Source organism: Papio anubis, chromosome 17, assembly GCF_008728515.1.
Source record: "Papio anubis isolate 15944 chromosome 17, Panubis1.0, whole genome shotgun sequence".
In the NCBI taxonomy this organism is placed as follows: Eukaryota; Metazoa; Chordata; class Mammalia; order Primates; family Cercopithecidae; genus Papio; species Papio anubis.
Genome location: NC_044992.1, coordinates 23578646 through 23597257, shown reverse-complemented (window position 1 = coordinate 23597257; position 18612 = coordinate 23578646). Strand labels below are relative to the sequence as shown.

The following is an 18612-nucleotide window of genomic DNA, read 5'->3' as shown; positions in this document are numbered from 1 at the left end:
CTTGGTTTAGTGCCTGGTTCCTAGAGATCGCTCCCACACACCTCCTATTACCATTAACAACTCTGGGGTGTGGGTGTTGCCTCCCTCCTTGAACTGATGAGGGAGCTGAAGCTGAGTTGATGAACACATGCCCAATAAGAGGGGGAGCACGAATGCTCCAGAGCCTCCTTCCTGGGCTCTCCTCGGGTGTGGGACATCACCACAGCCACAGTCAGGTGGATCTTTGTGGGCGTGTGATCCAGGGAGGAGCTCATGGAGTAGAACCTGGGCTTCAGAATGGGGATCCGGGAGAGCAGGAAGCCAGTAGACACCCACAGGGATGGGAACTCCTCCAGCACCTCCAGGAACGTGGGGCTATTGGTGAACTTCCACTTGGTGTACTCTGAGGGCAAGTGGAGGGTGATGTGAGTGATTCAGGGAGCCTGCCCCGCTTTGGGGAAAAGGCTGACACAACCCAGTATTCATTCATTCCTCCACTCACTCAACAAACAAGTCCATGTGCCAGGCACTGTCCAGGGTGCTGAGACTACCAAACTAGAGAAGAAATAGCTCCTGTCCTGGAGGAACTCAGTCCAGTACATTTATCTAACTTATGTGACCTCCACTATCGGCAACTCGTGGACAGGGGTCAAATTTTTGTTGCAACTTAATTTGGGGCAAGGCTTTGGAACCAATCAGACCTAGGTTTAAACCTTGGCTAGGTGTCCTCACTGCTATGGAATCTCGTCCCAATTACTTATGCTTTGTGAAACAAGGATAGCATTGCCTGCCTTGTGGGGATGTTATGGGAATTAAATGAGAAAGTATGTGCCAAGTTAGTACATTGCAGCCACAAAATAATGGTGGTGGAGGTAGTTGGAATCGATATAATTAGCTATAATGATGATGATAATAATGACAGTCAGTGCCTTTTGCAGACTTGGAACCAGATGGTTGCAGGTGAGTTAATGCATTCTCTCATTAACTTATTAATTCAGCTGTCTGTCTGTCACTCTGTCCATAATGCCCATTTATCCATTCATCCACACCATCCATCCCCCAATACATCTTAAGTGACAAATTTATTCCAGTTTTGGGGAAAGCAAAGGTGGATAAGAACGGCTCCCCTTTCTAGCTAATATTCAAGGCAGTGCACTTGGGTTGCATCCTGCAGACACTTGGAAAAACCCAGTTCATTCAACATAGTTGTGTTGTGTTACATGGGACAGTGGATGATGCCTGGCTTCCCACCAGCCTTTGACAGGTCTCACTTTGGGAACCCGGGTGGATCCCTCTTGGGAGTTAAAGACCAGCTCTGGGCTCTGGCTCCCCACATGCTGGGACCCTCCACATATCCCCTGCCCACCAGCCCTGATCTTCACCTGGCACACGGCCTCCAGCCTGTGTCTCTCAGGCTCTTCTATGGCCACCTGGGCCAGCTTTTGGAGCAGCAGCTGGGCTGGGGGGTGGTGATATCCAGGAAGTAGGTGAGGACTTGGCTGAGTGGGCAGCAGGGCAGCCTCTTGTCACTGAACCGGTAGCTGTCTGGATGGGGAAGGAAGGTGTCAGGATGGAAAAGAGGCCCCATTTGGGATTCTCAGTAGGTAGTGAGGCCCCCAGGGCAGACACCCCCTATTCTCCAGCTGCAGGGGAAAGGAGGCTCTGAAGTCCTGGCTCTATGAGCAAAAGGCAGGAAGGAGGTGGCGCATAGAGAAAGGATTGCCAGGGAAGGCTGAACACTAGCCCCCCAAGGGGCACTAAGTTGGCGTGGTCCTGATGAACTAACCATGTCCTCCTGGCCCAGACCTGAACTTAGCAAGACACCCACTGAAGCATCTATAGACTCACAATGAGTAAATCCACCAAAGACTAATGGATACCTCACAGGCCAGTTGTTCACTCAGAGAAAAGCCCATGACTGCAGTCCCCTGGGTGCTGTACCAAGAGGTGCTGGGTGAGCAGAAGATGAGCCCAAAGGGAAGTCCCAGGGGGCCGCATGCAGGGCAGTCACAGCACAGACCCTGGGGCCAGCAGACACGGGTTCAAACGCTGGCTCCCCACTTCCTAGGTGACTGAAGCCTCTGGGCCTTGGGTTCCCTCCGTGTGAAACAGATCTGATACCAAAACCTATCTTGCTGGGTTGGCATGAGCACTGAATCAAACCGTGCACATAATAGCTGGTGCTGTGCCTGGTACACAGATGCTTTCTAAATATTAGGTAAAAATATGAGCAGGACATTATCTCCTCTGGAGCAGAGGCATAATGAACCACATCCATCACCCTACGGTCACAAGGACGTCTGTCTCGTTGTCCCCATGTCTCAGGTTCTCTCACTTTCTCCTGGACAGTGGGGAGCACTGCCAGGCTCTGCCTCTCTGATCCCACTTTCTTTTTTATTTTTTGAGACAGAGTCTCTGTTGCCCAGGCTGGAGTGCAGTGGTGCAATCTCAGCTCAGTGTAACCTCTGCCCCCCGGCTTCAAGCAATTCTCCTGCCTCAGCCTCCCGAGGGGCAGGGATTACAGGCGTGCACCCCATGCCTGACTAATTTATTTTGTATTTTTAGTAGAGATGGGGTTTTGCCCTGTTGGCTAGGCTTGTCTCGAACTCCTAACCTCAAGTGATCCACCTGTCTCGGCCTCCCAAAGTGCTGGGATTACAAGTGTGAGCCACCATGCCTGGCTTATCCCACTTTCTGACTTTGGCCACTGTATTTAAGGGGATACACTGGCGGTGTCATTATCACTGGGGAAACTAAGGCCAGGGAGTCATGCCTTATGGGCTGGGACTGTTTCCACAGCTGCTTTCTCATAAGCTTTCGCGGCCCACTCTCTCAGCATGAAGGACAGGGATGGCTGTCGCTGGCAGGCCCAGGCCCAGGCCCAGCCCCTCAGCCAGGTGGGGTGGCCGGAGGATGCCACGCAGCACTGGCTCCCTGGCCCAGGGCTCACCGCTCTCATCCAGGGCCTCCAGGCGCACTGTCTGGTGGGGCGCGGGGCCGTCCACTACTCACTCCAGGATGCCTTGGACCAGGGCGGGCTGGTTGCCTGGGCAAACCCCGAGGTGCTCACCCAGCCGTAGTTCAGGCCTTGGCCATCCCCACAAGAAAGTTCCACCAGGGGAAGGAAAATGAAGCCTCAGGTGGATTGGCCACCATGGCTCACACCTGTAATCCCAGCACTTTGGGAGGCCGAGGCGGACAGATTGCCTGAGGTCAGCAGTTCAAGACCAGCCTGGTCAACAAAGTGAAACCCCTTCTGTAATAAAAATATAAAAATTAGCCGGGCGTGGAGGCGGGCGCCTGTAATCACAGCTACTCGGGAAGCTGAGGCAGGAGAATGGCTTGAGCCCAGGAGGCAGAGGTTGCAGTGAGCCAAGATCATACCACTGCACTCCAGCCTGGGCGACTGAGTGAGACTCTGTGTCCAAAAAAAAAAAAAAAGAAGAAGAAGAAGAAGCCACCTCAGGTGACTGCAGGATTTCCTCCAGGGCTCCTGATGGGCAGGTGAGATTCCCCAGGAAATGTGCCCTCCTTTCATTTTCCTGGCTGGTTCCACAAGCCTGGGCCACCACCCTGAGCATGCGATGAGGGATCCCCACAGGCAGGGGTGCTTGAGGGGCCCCAGGAGCTTCCCTCTGGGGAGGAGAGGGGCCCACCCCTTCCCAGCAGCCCTCTGAGCCCACGAGTGCTTGGCCACAGCCTCTGCCTAAAGAAAGCATCCCCCTTGGAGACACGTGGACATCAGAAGAAACCTTTCCTTGTTGCCAGGACAAACCCTGTTCTTATTAGAACCAAGGCCAGTTTTCCTAATGCATGCGGGGAGGACAGCACAGATCAATGAAACCTGCAGATAATCCACAAGGCTCATTTCCCAGAGCTGGGAAATTTCCTTCCCTGCCAACACTTTTCCTGAAAGTTCTTCAGAATGAGTCAAACAGTTTAAGTCTGTCTTGCACTCTCCTTTTAGTGAAAGAGTTCAATGAGGAAGGAGAGGAAGTGGAGCAGGTGCTTAGTGTCCAAGCTGGAAAAGTGGCCGTGGTTAACCAAGAGTAGATGTAGAAGCACAGGCGGCCGCGGGTCCAGGTGAGCCCATTCTACGATGGCATGGCTGCTGACGCGAGCAGAGGCTCCTCTCCTCTCCCTTCAAAGACTGACTTCTTCTGGTCTTTCATTCATTAGAATAAAATCGACAGAGCACCACCTGAGAAGCCCTGCACTTTCCCTTACCTGGATGGCGGACTCTGTAGATTCCGCCGAGATTTGAGCCTCATGGTGAACATGTTCTTGGCGTGCATGCCGCTGAGGGCTGCGAAGAACACAGAGACAGTCAACTGGCAAAGTGGCTCTTGAGCGTGGGTGGGAGAAGCCCCCACATGTCTGAGTCAGTGACACCTGGACACTACACTTGCGGCATCCTGCTGAGGTGGCTGTTGGGGTTTTCTTTCCTTTCCTTTTATTCCACTGTTTCTGAATCACAAATAAAGATCCTTGATCTGATACAGGGCAGCCGTGTTGCTTCTAGGTGTTGGGAAATTCAATTTAGGAACCTAAAAATGGAAAGTCCCAGGACATCTCCATGGCTTGGGACCCACAGGAGAGCATCGTTGACATTGGGGAAATCTTAAACATGTAGAAACCTTCAGGACTATCTTAGTCAGGGCACAGGGCACAGCACCCCGGGGTGCAGAGTGGAGAGTTCACCACTACAGCCTGGAATCGCCTCTGTGACGCCTTCTTCACGACCCTTGGCTGCCTTCACGGCTGGAAGACTGGGGCTCAGACCCCAACATGGCCATAGCCTAGCAACAAGCTTCACCTCCCTGAACTGCAATTTATCCATCTGTGCCTTTCTCGCAGGAGTGTCCAGCCTCTTGAACACTCCTCTCCTTGACATAGGTCTCCTTGACCATGGGCTCAGGGCTCAAACCACAACATGAACAAGCCCTGTGTCCTGAAATAAGCAGGTCCCTTTGCTGAGGTCCAAAGGCTGTGAGTCCTGCACGAGCCTGAAGTGGTACAGGTCCCTGGTCACACTGGAGGTGTAGAGCTTGGGGATCTGAATGTGCTGCTTGCCTTGGACATCAAACGTCTCATGGGCTGCCTGGAAGAAGCTAGAGCAGATGGGGGTTAATGGTTCCCTAAATGATGGGGCCAACCGAGTCACTAAAGAGCTAAGGAGACACTGAGTGGATCCAAAGTGGACCCACCACTATGTGGTGCCTATCCCCAGGCTCTCTATGGCTGAAACACACAGTAGTTAAGAGGTGTCCTAGGTAGTCAGTGGGGGATAGACTTTAACCAGAAGCTCCCTAAGGGCACGGGGGTACCTGTGCCACCTTCTCCCCCAGAGTTGTGTGCACAGGCTGGGGGGCTGAGGGAGAGCAGCAGTGACCTGAGCCCTCAGGCCCGTGGCCCTGGCCCATGTCTGGGACCACATCTACAGGACCAGGGGCAGAGGTCATGGCACCCAGGATGCCCAGCACAGATGTCCTAGGCATGAATGCACCCTGTCATGTCCCTGCTGTGGGGCAGCTCTGGCTGGGAACTGACCTTGAAGGTTTGCACGGCCCAGCTGCAGAAGGCATCCTCCTGCCCACTGAGCTCATCCTCTTCCCCCGTCGGGGTGAGCTGAGAGGCCCCCAGGTGGGAGCTTCTGGTTGAGGTCAGGAGTAAAGGCTCAGAACTGAGGGCACTTGCTGGAGCCGAAGTCAAACACAGCATACCTGCCCGAGGACACACAGAGACTGGTGTCCCACGTAAGCAGCACCTGGCACCCAGCACCCAGCACCAACAGCCTGGAGGGCCAGCCCCAGACTCTTCCTCTCCAGCTGGAGCATGGAGCTGGACCTCCTTCTGGTCCTCTTGATCCCCCAGCCTTGTCACCAACTCCTATGACCACCTCACGCTTGGCCTGCAGACCTGTGAGAGGGACTCGGTTTCTGTGGCTTGACCCGTGACACACTCCGAGGGCAAACCTCTGAGCCAGGATCCCTCTGTGCCTGGTCAGCTCTGAGAAGACCCCATATGCACACCCAGTTCCATCCCCTGAACCCAAACTTTGGGTACACAGGGAAGGGCTAGGACGTGTAGGAGGAAGGAAGAAGCTTTACCTGAATTTGTTGGTGAGCAGTTTTAACATGAAGAGGGATTTCTTCAGTTTCTAGATAGAAAGGGAACGACAGTGTTCTCAGACCAGGATGAAAAAACAAAATAACAACCCAAAAAACACTGCTTTTTCCCTTCTTCTGGAAAACTGGCCACAGCAGGCAGGAGTTATTCCCAGCCCACAATGAAAGTTGGTTTACATATGGGGCCACCTGGCCAAGAACCTGGTTGTCAGCTGACAAGTTTAGTCATTCTCACCCCAGCTAAAACCATAGCAACTCGTGTGGGCCCTGCCCCTTTGGTGGGAGACCCAGGAACAGCCTGGCCTCCTCCCATCCAGCCCTGGCAGAGGGGCCTGCCCTTATAGCAGGGCATCTCCAGAGGGCCTCCTAATGGGCCTGTGATTCTCTTCTGGTTTGGGAACCTGGTAGAAGCAACAGCACTGGTCCCATAGGGTTCTGAAATCAGGCTGGCCTCCAGGAACCCAAGACGATCCCAGGAGGTGTGTGACCCAGCAGAACTAGCCAAAATCCCATGGTGAGTATTACTCCCTTTCATAATTTATTTTTAGTTCTTCCCCTTCAATTACATTTTCATTCTTCTGGAGCACTGAGAGACAGTCTAAATGGTGCTAACAGACCCTAATACTCTCCTTATTGCCTACTACTCTTTTTAAAAGACAAAGAAAGAGCAGGCCTTGGTTAGGGAATAGCATCTAACTACAATTCATTAATCTCATGTTGTTTTCATTGAATTTATGTTTTGCTGGCTTTCCATTTGTGAGAGTGATACAAGTTTCCTTTAAACATGAATTCATAAATACAAACAGGTAGGCCATTCAGAGAAATATATAAAATATGTCATAGGAAAGATGATACTCCCATATGGCAATAATTATGACAAATGACCTGAGTGACCCAGAGTGACCTGAGCACTGACTCCCAAACGCCCTCCGTAGGACGTCCTGCATCCCCCAGACCCTTTCCTGGGTCCTCCTGCACCATAACACTCCCTAGACCATCCAGACCTCAGGCCACCCACCTCTCTGTTGCCAGAGCAGTCTCCATTCCTGAACCTGCTGGTCACCACCAACAGCAGCTGCTCCTCCTCCAGGCAGCTCAGCCCGTACTCGTCCATGCAGAGAATCTGGACCGTACCCAGGTGGACACAAGCCCTCAGCTCCCAGTAGACACTCTGGGCTTCCTCCCACACCTCCCGCCGGCCGGGACTCCTGTGCTCATCTGTCTCTCCCAGTGCCCAGCACAGGCGTGGCACAGAGGAAGTGAATGGACTGATTTGAACACATCATCCTCGATTCTCCTTCCCCGCTCAAGCCCTGCAGCTAACCCATCGGCGAGTCCTGGAGGCTCTGCCTCCAAAATACTGTCTATCCCATGTCCAAACGCCTCTCACCACGTCCACTGCTACTTGCAATTGTGTGTGTGTGTGGAAACATTTCCACAAAATTGGAATGAGCAGGTCACAGCGGCCCCTGGAGGCAATGGCCGGGGAAATGTGCCCTCGCCTTGTTATTCTATCCGGGCCCACCCAGCTGAGGATGGGGGACCTGCCACCACTCTCCTGGCAGTTCCGGACTCCTGGGAGCCGGCAGGTGAGGACCCAAGAGTGTTTTCAGCGACCTGGCTGACCTGGTCATCAGTCACTCCCACCTTGGCCTAGGCCTCTATGCAGCACAGATCACAGCTCATTCCAACCTGGCATTACACTGGCCTGTGCCGTGTCCTCAGGGTCACATCCGTCTCCCAGAAGCCGTGCGACCCTGGAAAACCCATCAACCTGTCTAACAGTCAGGTTCCTCCTCTGTGCATTAACAGTGACATTGACGCCTGCTTTGCAGGGCGCTGGGAGGGTAGAGGGAGGTGTACGCTGGGGAGCTCCCCAAGGGCAAGGCCCTGCGTCACTCACTGTCAGAGCCTCAGAGCCTCAGATCCTGGCACTGGCCCAGAATGTGGCCACCATTCGGTAAGAGTTGGATTTGATCCATTAGTGCTGAAGGCAGGGGCTAGAGCTTAGACAGACCCCCTGTGTCCTGTCTTCTTTATCTGCAGCTTACACATCCTTGTCCCTTTCACATGCACCCTGCAGAGCAGTTGTTCACTGGGCTTCAACAAAATGCAGTAAGAGCAGCTGATGGATATTGAGGCCTGGATCCACTGTCAAAGTGTTTCTCAAACTGTGCTCTGTGGAACACCATGGAAAACATTTACTGTATAAGTTTGAAAATCCCAAGAGCTGGGCATGGTGGCTCATGCCTGTAATCCCAGCACTTTGGGAGGCTAAGGTGGGCAGATCGTAAGGTCAGGAGATGGAGACCATCCTGGCCAAACTGATGAAACCCCATCTCTACTAAAATACAAAAATTCAAAAATTAGCCAGGCGTGGTGGCAAGCGCCTGTAGTCCCAGCTACTCCGGAGGCTGAGGCAGGACAATTGCTTGAACCCGGGAGGCAGAAGTTGCAGTGAGCCGAGATCCTGCCACTGTACTCTAGCCTAGGCTAGAGCAAAACTTCCGTCTAAAAAATAAAGAAAGAAAAGAAAATCCATGCCCACAGGTCTATCCTTGTGTACGAGCAATCAGCTCTACCATTCAGCCCAGGTGTGTGTTTGCTGGACCATCTGGAGGAAGCTGAGGAGACATGAGCTGAAGGCAGAGGGTGAGTCCGAGGTGGGATCTTGGGACAGACATGAGAAGTTAGGTAAAAATGGGTGAAATCAAATACATTTCACCATATTAATATAATTACAGCCTTAATAACCTTAGATAACAGTTCACATTATTATTTAGTTAATAGGATTCTACCCACGTTAAATTTCTTAATTTTTTTAAGAGAGAAAGTCTCACTCTGTCACGCAGGCTGGAGTGCGGTGGTGCAGTCATGGCTCACTGCTTCCTGGAACTCATGGGCTCCAGCAATCCTGCCTCAGCCTCCTGATTAGGTGGGACCATAGGCACACGCCACCAGGCCTGGCTAGTTTCTTTGACTTTTCTCTACAGCCAGGGTCCACCTATGTTTCCCAGGCTGGTCTCAGACCTCTAGACTCAAGTGAACCTGAACCTCCTGCCTCGACCTCTCAGATTGCTGGGATTACAGGTGTGAGCCACCACACCCAGTCTAAATTTCTTATGTGCCATGGTACTGCAAAACGTCATTATTAGGGGCAGCTGGATGGAAGGTGTAGGACGACACTGTAGTGCCTTTTCAAATTTTCTGTATATCTAAAACCATTTCAACAGGAAACATTTATTTAAAACATGGAGGTGGTTATCCTTCCATGAGTGTGAAGTACAAAGGCAGGCTCACGGTGTCGTCAGAATTCAGAACGCTGGTAGCGGGACTTGGGGTGCTGCGAGGGGCTGGGCATGGTTGGCTTTGTGATCTGGGGGCTGGTGTGTTCCATCTGTGAAGGTCTTTTGAGCTGCACACATTCAGAAGAGCCACGGACCCAGCAGCTCTGTTTGAAATAGTGGGGGAACCAAGGGCCCCCCGCATCCAGGTCCGTTGGGAGCCGGGGCAACGAGTTCCACTGCAGGAATCTCCAGGAACCCTGAGGTCCTCCCTGAGCCAGGGCCGGGCTGGGCACACCCTGAGTGCCCACATGGTAGGTGTCTTCCCGGACAGCCCCACCAGGACAGGGTGTCGAAGGACCAGGTGCCCGTGGCGGGGAAGCTGACCAAATGTGCTGCTGGAACCGGGCTGGTGGGCTGGGAGGGGCCTGCCTGTCCCCCTCCCAGAGGGTCTTCCTGCCATGTGAAGCCAGCACAGGCCTGGGTGCCGAGGACCCTTGCTCGGGTTTGGCTGAAAGGAAAACAGACGTGGTCAGGGTGAGCCTGACCCCCGGGCTGGGGAAGCAGGGCACTGCAGGGCAAGGAGGGTCCCTGAGCCGGGGTCTCCCTGTGCCCCCTTACCTGGTCATTCAACATCTGGAGAAGCCAGCCAAATGAGGAACCCTGTGCGCACAGACCTTCCTTGTTGTGAAAGGAGGAACAGAGGTGCTCAGGGACCCCTGGGCTGCCCTAAAAACCTTCCTCCCTCTTCCACAGCCAGCCCTTCTGGAAGGAAGGAAAGAAGGAAGGTTTCTTTCTGCAGAAAGCTGCTTTTTGACTTGTTTCTGAAGCTGGGGAGGGTCATCAGAGCCGAGCTCGCCTGTGGTGCCTATGTCACCGTCCATGCTCAGGATGTGCATCTGTCCACCTCACCCACCCGCCAAAGCGGGGCTTGACGTTCCCTCCAGCTGGAGACCTGGGCCACTGACATGGCCTGGCCTGTTTGTTGTACTCTGGCTGAGCGTACCTGGAATTTTCTGGGGTTTTTCGCCTTGATTTCCTGAATGTTCAGGAGGACTGACCACACCTGCATCCGGACGTTCATGGGAATGCCCTTATACACTCGCTTCATCAGCTGTGGGCAGAAGACGATCTGGTGTCACAGGCCCTGCGACAACCCCAGTGAGAACAAGAGCCTGAGGATTCTGGAAATCTTTGGTTTTGGCCCCATGATTCCTCAGTAGAGGTGATGTCAAGCTGGGACAGGGTCTCCCTTCCCAGGATTGAAAGAGTGGATGGGCACTCAGAGTCGGAACTCTGACCTGGATTCCTTCGGGTCACCAGGAGGCTTCCCTAACCCTGAGCTCCGGGTGGCCCCAGCCCTAGATACAGATTCCCTCCCAGCAAGGTGACGCTTGCATGTACAGGCAGCAAAGCTGGCGACCAGGCCTGCAGTCCTCTGGGTGAGGACCGTGTGCCACCTGCCCTCTGACAGGTTTACAGTGCCAGGTCACAGCCATGGGTGCCCATCCCCTGTCTCTGCAGAGAGTGATTCTGGGGGCCTCTCCCTCCACACATGACCTTTTTACTGTTCTTATATGTCTCCCATTGTCCTAGCATTTTCATCCACTTGTTCACGCGTCTCATCTCCCGCCTCATTTGCTGTCAAATGAGGAATGTTGGAGTTAGCGGAGCTGCCAGGCTTCCCAGAGCCGCCCGTGGATGCTGGGTCTTGGGCTCTGAAGCCCCGGTGGGACCCAGCTGGAGGGAGCTGGGGAAGGGCAGACCCTAAGGGCTGAGAGCCTTTGAGCAAATGAGCACCAGTGGGCTAGCTTTGGGTGCCCTGGACATGCCATCCTCAGGCCACAGACATACCAGTCGTAAGTCAGACCCCAGCCTCTAGGTGGTGACCTGACACAAGTGGGCAGCCACCCCCAAGCCACAAATGTGATTCTCACTTTGGAATTTCATCAAACTGCAAGAGATACAGCAACCTGGGGTCAGGTCCAGCAGGGACAGCTGCCCCTCCCAGTGACAGCGCGTTGCCCTCACCCACCGCTGCCCAGGCCCACTGCCTCCTCCGCCTCATCAATGACCTGCCGGGTCCCCCTGTCCCTGGACCAGTCCCCTAAGCATCAGGCTCTTACCTTCGCCTCCCGGGCGCTGACAGGGGGCAGCTTCGTCTCACTGTAAGGCAACCCAGGCAGAGCTGAGGACCTGCACAGAGCCTGGAGTCCAGGTTAGGGAGTCGACCCCCAGAAAGGACTGGCTCTGTCCCCATCCAGCTCAGGGCTCAGCCCGGGAGAAGGCACAGGGAAGGGAGGACAAGGGTCTTCCTGTGGGGCTGACTCCCAGGAGGGGTCAGGACCTGGGAGTAGAGGAAGTGCAGGGCCAGCCTGGGCGGGGTTACTGGGGTCCCTGGTGTGGGGGTCAGTCAGGCTGCACAATGGGGCTGCCCGTCCTGGACTGGAGGTGGTGCTTTCTGCTGGAGCTGAGAAAAGTCAGCCCTGAGATGGGAAGGGGGCCGCCCAGGGTGGGTGACCGGGCCCTGACAGGAGTCCCTCAGGGAGTGACCACGTGATGTAGACCCACCAGGTTCTAGGGAGCCTACCCTGAGACCTGCCAATTGCACCCAGGGTGCACCCGGGGCCCATCCCACCTGACATTCCCAAGGCCCTCGCAGGGTGTGACCTCCCAGCGTCCACCTGCCTCTCCCTGCACCTGAGCCACACACCTTACATTTCAGAAGTGGCACGGCTCATAAGCTTCCTCCCACCCTACCTCCCTGGGATCCTCTGTCTCCCCATCCTATAATCCCTGAGGGATGGGCTCTAGGCTGGGCTCCTCTTTGGTTTTTATTTTTTATTTTATTTTATTTATTTTTATTTTTTTGAAATGGAGTCTCCCTCTGTCACTCAGGCTGGAGTGCAGTAGCATGATCTCGGTTCACTGTAAGCTCCGCCTCCAGGGTTCACGCCATTCCCCTGCCTCATCCTCCTGAGTAGCTGGGACTACAGGTGCCCGCCACCACACCCGGCTAATTTTTTGTATTTTTAGTAGAGACAGAGTTTCACCATGTTAGCCAGGATGGTCTCGATCTCCTGACCTTGTGATCTGCCTGCCTCGGCCTCCCAAAGTGCTGAGATTACAGGCATGAGCGACCACAGCCAGCCCTAGGCTCTTCTTACCTGGCCCCAGATCCCTTCCCACCACCAGACTCAAGATCTGCTGCCTCCCTGGCCTCTCCGTGAAATGCCCAGAACGAGGGCCTGCCCATCTTCTCCCCCATTTCCCTAAGGCCACAGCCCCCACTGTCCCCATGCCTTTCCCACTTCCCCATGGGGACAGTGAGGGCTGTAGCTGTAGGGAAATGGGGGAGAACAGGGGCAGGTGGGCCCTCAGAGACCAGAGACCTGCTGGACAATAGGCCCGAGGCTGGGCCAGGCATCCCCTCACCCTGTGGCCACAACCCTTGGATCTCACTGGGGTTGTCTCCAAGTAGACAGGGCCAGACCCTCAGGCTGCCCCGCTCCTCTTGTGCTGACTTGGAGACAGAACTGCTGAGAGTCCAGGGGCCTGACCTAGCCCAGTCTCCATTCCCACCCGCTCCCTAGATGGGCCCCGCACCTCTGGCCTAACAACCACCTCGGGCTAGACCTGCAGGGGAGCCAGGGAGGAGTTCTGACCCTGGAAAGGAGGTTGGCCCGACCTGGGGAGACATGTCCTGCCTCAGAATGGCCTTCCTAAAAGCAAACCCATCCCTGCGCTGAGACAGGTGATTTAGGGGCTGAGGGGAGCACAGAGGACTCATGCACAATCCCAAAGCGATCAATGTTGTTGTAGATTCCAACAGGCTCGGGCCCCATGTCCTCTGGCAGCCCAGCTCGGTGTCCCTGTAACCCAGAGGCAGCCTTGGTGAGTGGTCCAAGGTAAAGGGTGCAAGGGCCTGGGGGTAGTGGCCACCCGTGCCCACCCTGTGCTCCTAGGGAGCCCAGGACCCTTTGACCAGGGTGCACTGGAACAGGCCTCCCTCCAAGGAGCAGACCGACCTGTACCTTCTCATACTTCATAATGATATCCTCTTGCTCCTCCAAAGTATCTGCGTCCTCTACCATGTCCATCCTGTGAGACAACAACGTCTAAAGGTTACACTGTACCTGAGAACTTCGGCGAACACCTGAACTGCTCCTGCCTGGCTCCCAGATGCTGCCTGGCTGTGTAACCCCCATTCCACCACTGCCCTCAGGTGAAAAGGGGCCAGACCCAGTGGCCCACACCTGCACGAGTCTCTGGAGTCTCAAGCCCCAGCAGGGGTGGGCATCTTCCCAAGGACTTGAGGACAGTGGGACCTGGACAGAGAATCCTGTTGTCCCCAAATGCCATGAAATGGGGACACACCTGCCCTGGCAGTTTCAATGGTGTCCACCTGCCAAGGGTGAAGGGTCCATGATGGGCTATTCCAGGGATGTGGAGGCAGACTGGGGAGAGGGCCCAGAGGTCTCTGTACGATCTGCCTCCTGGGATGCTCAGGACCACAGAGATGTCGTTTCCTACGGGGAACAAGATCTCTCCTGAGTACTCCGTTCTGCTCCACTCATCACTTGGGCTACCGTGGCCCTTCAGTCTGAACAGTGAAGCCACTTTAGGAACAACAGGTTTAGGGGATGAAAATAAGCTACTGTCTCCAAAGCAGTCTCTGTGCTCGTGGAAACCACATCTCTCGGGGAGGGTCTGTGGACTCCACCATTCTGAGGTGTCCATACAGGACGGGGCCTCATTGTCCTGGGTCACTGAGGAAGAACAGTGGGTCCTTGGTCCTGGGGAACACCTAGATGCATCGTCCCTCCTGGGAACACTTGGGGCAAAAGGAGGGCAAGGCCTGGATAGGACCAGACAGAGAAAGAAATACTTGGGGACAACCCCAGTTCCTGGACCCCTTTGAACAGGATGGAAGATAGTCTCCCTTCAGCCAGCTCTCCAGGGCTGCTTCATTTTCCACAGCTGCTCAAAGGCAGAAGGCTCCCCATGCCACTCCCGGACAAGCAACCATGTGTGTCCAGTGGGTCTCACAGGGACCATCAGGACCCAGCTTAGGCCCCAGCTTAGGCCTCATTCCCACCCACAGTGGATCCATCCCAGTGGCTCTGCCAGGGCCAGGCTCTGCCCCCTCGGGATCAGAAACCCTGGACAGATTTGGGATCTAGGGCAGGGAGACCACAGGGTTCAGGCCTTAAGTCCAGCCCTGCACAGGGCAGGGCTGAGAGCAAAACCCAGGGTCATGTCAGGCTTCCCGGGTTGATACCGCCTCTGACACCAGACGTCTCAGTTGTCAAATGGGTACACTTGGGAACAGCACCTACCCTATGGAGGCACCATGAGGACGAAAGAGACAATCGTCTACACAGGCAGTGCAGAATGGGTGCCCGGTGAGTGCTCGGGATGACCCTCCTCAGCAGGTGCCCAGAAGCCAACACAGCCCACCCCATAGCCATTGTCCCCAAGTCAGCATGGAGGGAAGAGAGCAGGTCACACTCACCTGATTCTGATGAATCAGCTGGCCTGTGTTACGCCTCTCAGGGAGAAAACCTATGAGTTCACAGAGCTGCTCCAGATACCACTGTGTGTGTGTAGCTGCTGTAGAACACAGAGGCAGGCTGGAGAGCGGATGGGTGCTAAGCACCAGAGACATTCTGAGGTCGCAGCATGCATCACAATGGGGCCTTGCCTGGGTCAGCAGGGCCCAGAGTCAGCATCCTCCACTGCCTGAGGCATCAACATGCCTGCCTACAGTGTGTATGTGCACACATGTATGTGGGTAAACATGTCTGTGCATGCATGTATTGCTTCTCTTGCCATGCTTGGCTGTCCCACTCATGTGCACCCAGTTCCTCATCACTGTCGCCCCCAGGGCCCAGGGCCAGAATCAGATCATCCATGGGTGCTCCCTGACCTCAGCCCTCCCCGCCCAGGGTGGTCCTGAGACACACCTGGGGTGGAGGGAAGTGACTGCTGCTGTTGAATCTCAGAATAAAAGTGCTAATACTATTACCTAATGCTCTTTTTAGTATCTCTAATGGTCTTTTCAAAATACTATCACTAGTGGTATCTCTTTTTCTATTTCTGATATTTTAACTGGGTATTTCTCTCCACGACCCTTGGTTATTCCAGCTAGAGGATCCTGCGGGGAAAGTGCCCGGCACACAGTAGGGCCTCACTCTTCTAGACATGTTTTCTAAAGTCTGGCTCATCTGTCCTTCTACCCAGGGCCTAGGGGCTGCCAAATTCCAGGGAACAGAAAGAGCTTGGGATGAAAAGAACATTTAAGGGGAGGGCTTTGACCTGGGCTGAGTCTGCCTGTGCCATCCAATCCTACAGCCTCAAATCCTGAGACAGAGTGTCCAGATGCCCCAGTGCAGGGCCCTCCTGATCGACACCTGTTCCCCTGTACTCATTAGCAACCTCACCCACCCTACTCTCAAAGCACACTTGGCCCTCATATCCGGAAGCTCTGCGTCTGTGGATTTAGCTAAAAGCAGATGGAAAATATTCAGAAACGAAATTGGATGCTTATGATTCCACTGAACATGTGCAGACTTTGTTCTTGTCATCATTCCCTAAACAATACAGTATCCCAACCATTTATGTAGCATCTGCATTGTATTACATATCATCAATAATCTAGAAATGGTCTAATGTCTACGGGAGGATGTGCATAGGTTATATGTAATTACTCAGCCATGTCATATCAGAGACTTGAGCATCCATGGATTTTGGCATCCCAGGCGACCCTAGAACTAATCATCCATGGATACCAAGGGATGACTGTATAAACTCACTCAAGAAGGCTTCTCATTGGAGGAAGGGCCCCGTTCAGGACAGACAGGGGCATCCTCCCTGGACTACTGTCCATTCATCTACCCATTCACCCATTGGCCCCCCACTCTAGGACTGTCCCAATGACAGCCCGAGCAGGTGGAGACAAGAAAAAATACCAGCTCACGTTGTTCAGCTTTGAGGTCTTGGGAGAAGTTGCACCAGTGTGAGAATAGGGGGTCAGTATGAGACTAGGGGGTCAGTTTCCTACAGGATCCAGAGAGCATATCAGGCAGCCTCGGGGTGAGGAAAGGAGCACGGCCTCTCCAGCAGCCGCACAGGCCTGCAGTAGGATGGGGCTGGGGTTGGCCATGTGGATCACTTGGGCCTCATGAGGGGAAAAGAAAGACCAGGGGCAGAGGAGAAGTATGGGGGCAGTTGGTGGCCTAAGGAGAAGGTGCTTCAGGGAAGGGGTCTGTATTAGTTTGTTTTCACACTGCGATAAAGAAATATTTGAGACTGGGTAACTTATAAAGGAAAGAGGTTTAATTCACTCGCAGTTCAGGGAACTTACAATCGTGGCAGAAGGCAAAGGGGAAGCAGCACCTTCTTCACAAGGCGGCAGGAGGGAGTGAGTGGAGAACCCCTTCTCTAAGAGAATAAAACCTTTGACCACTGCTCTTCCTTAGTGGATTTTGTTTGTCTTCTGATGAACTGTGATGTCTTGTATATCATTTTCCTAGGCTCAAGGATCCACCAAAAGCTGATGCTTCTTTTGGGGAGGCTCTGCAGTGCCTTCTTCTCACCAGGCTCCCCAGGAAGCTTGTAAACTTGGTTTGCACCTTAAGCAGCCAGGTACATGCTAGGGCACCGCTTCTCTCTTTCACTAAGAGGGAGAGCCAAGAAAGAGACTGAAGCATGCTCTGTAGAGAAGACACGGGTGCAAATACCAGGAGAACGAGGGGCCTGAGTTGTCTTCATTCCCCTTAAAAACACGCATTCCCTCCCATGCCACCTTAGTGAGGACATGAAGCAGTGAGTGTGTGTGTCTGTGAGTGTATGTGTGCAGGTATATGCACGTGTATACATTTATGTGTATGTGTGTGCATGTGCATGTGTGTATGCATGTGTACATGTCTGTATGCATATGTGCATGTGTGTGTGGTGCAGGGATATGAAGTGGACCAGATGTGGGAGCGCAGCTCCAGCTCCAAGCTGCACGTCTCTCTGTTAGAATGATTTAGATTCCCTGGACCACAGCAAGATAATGTTTTCATGTGAATCCATTTTTCTTAGCATTGAAACCCATATTTTTAGCAGCATGTAAACCTTAAGTTGCTTAACTATTCTTAGAAGCATTTACACCAGTGGTCCCCAACCTTTCTGGTCCCAGAGACCAGTTTCATGGAAGACAACTTTTCCACGAACCAGGGAGAAGGGGAAGGGATGATGCGGAGATGATTCAAGCCCATTACATTTATTGTGTGCTTTATTTCTATTATTATTTCACTGTAACATATAACAAAACAATTACACAACTCACCATAATATAGAATCAGTGGAAGCCCTGAGCTTGTTTTCCTGTAACTACATGGTCCCATCTGGGGGTGACGGGAGACAGTCACAGATCATCAGGCATGAGGTTCTCATAAGGAGCATGCAGTCTAGATCCCTGGCATGTGCAGTTCACAGTAGGGTTCACGCTCCTATGAGAATCTAACGGCACCGCTCATCTCACATGAGGCAGAGCTCATGCCGTAATGGAGCTCAATGTAAGGGATGGGGAGCAGCTGTTTCTACAGATGAAGCTTTGCTCGCTGGCTGGCTGCTCACCTCCTGCTGTGCAGCCTGGTTCCTAACAGGAGGGAACCCCTGATTTATCCAGTAAGATAAATCCATTATGTAAGTTGACATTATTCACCCTGCACCACCCAAATTATCTTGCATACCTACACCCCATACCTACACCCACCCAAGGGTCCCGTAGTGCACTTTGGGAGCTGGAGACAGTCAGCCTGGAGCTCCATTGCACACTCCATCTCTCCACCATCTGTGGGCTAACAGGCTGCGTTAGTTTCCCAGGGCTGTTTTACAGGACCACAGACTGGGTACCCTCAACAACAGAATGTTACTGTCTCACAGTCCTGGAGGCCATGAGTCCAAGATCAAGGTGTCAGCAGGGTGGGTCCCTCTGAGGCTGTGCAGGAAGGCTCTGTTCCAGGCCCATCTCCTAGCATGTTGGTGGCCGTCTTCTCCTTATGACTCTTCATTAAGGGTGATTACATTGAGGGCTCAGAAGAGAAGGGCTGGACAGAATGTTGGAGCATATGGAGGGGGTCGGGCATGGTGACTCACACCTGAAATCTTAGTACTTTGGGAGGCCGAGGCGGGAGGACTGCTTGAGGCCAAGAGTTCAAGACCAACCTGGC

General features: G+C 53.6%; 1 protein-coding gene and 1 long non-coding RNA gene across 12 annotated transcripts; both read right to left on the bottom strand.

Annotated features, from left to right (window-relative positions):
- Positions 1-3378: 3378 nt before the first annotated feature.
- On the bottom strand, positions 3379-8417 carry LOC101018295. Its single transcript, XR_004179382.1, has 5 exons — positions 8011-8417; positions 7126-7230; positions 6090-6139; positions 5530-5702; positions 3379-5090 (listed from the first exon to the last, which is right to left on the bottom strand). It is a non-coding gene; the product is annotated as an uncharacterized LOC101018295 (long non-coding RNA).
- A 906-nt stretch (positions 8418-9323) lies between these two features.
- LOC101017930 lies at positions 9324-17741 on the bottom strand. 11 transcript variants are annotated; one of them, XM_017950482.3, is made up of 9 exons: positions 14907-17741; positions 13769-13920; positions 13420-13492; positions 13181-13263; positions 11518-11557; positions 10952-11032; positions 10398-10505; positions 10013-10072; positions 9324-9902 (listed from the first exon to the last, which is right to left on the bottom strand). In XM_017950482.3, the coding sequence occupies exons 3-9, from the start codon at positions 13489-13491 to the stop codon at positions 9369-9371; spliced, it is 978 nt and encodes a 325-aa protein (XP_017805971.2). In that variant the 5' UTR covers position 13492; positions 13769-13920; positions 14907-17741; the 3' UTR covers positions 9324-9368. The 11 variants fall into 11 exon arrangements, with proteins under 11 accessions (XP_017805971.2, XP_017805975.2, XP_017805976.2 ...); XM_017950486.3 differs by having other exon boundaries at positions 13426-13492; XM_017950487.3 differs by lacking the exon at positions 10013-10072.
- Positions 17742-18612: the final 871 nt, after the last annotated feature.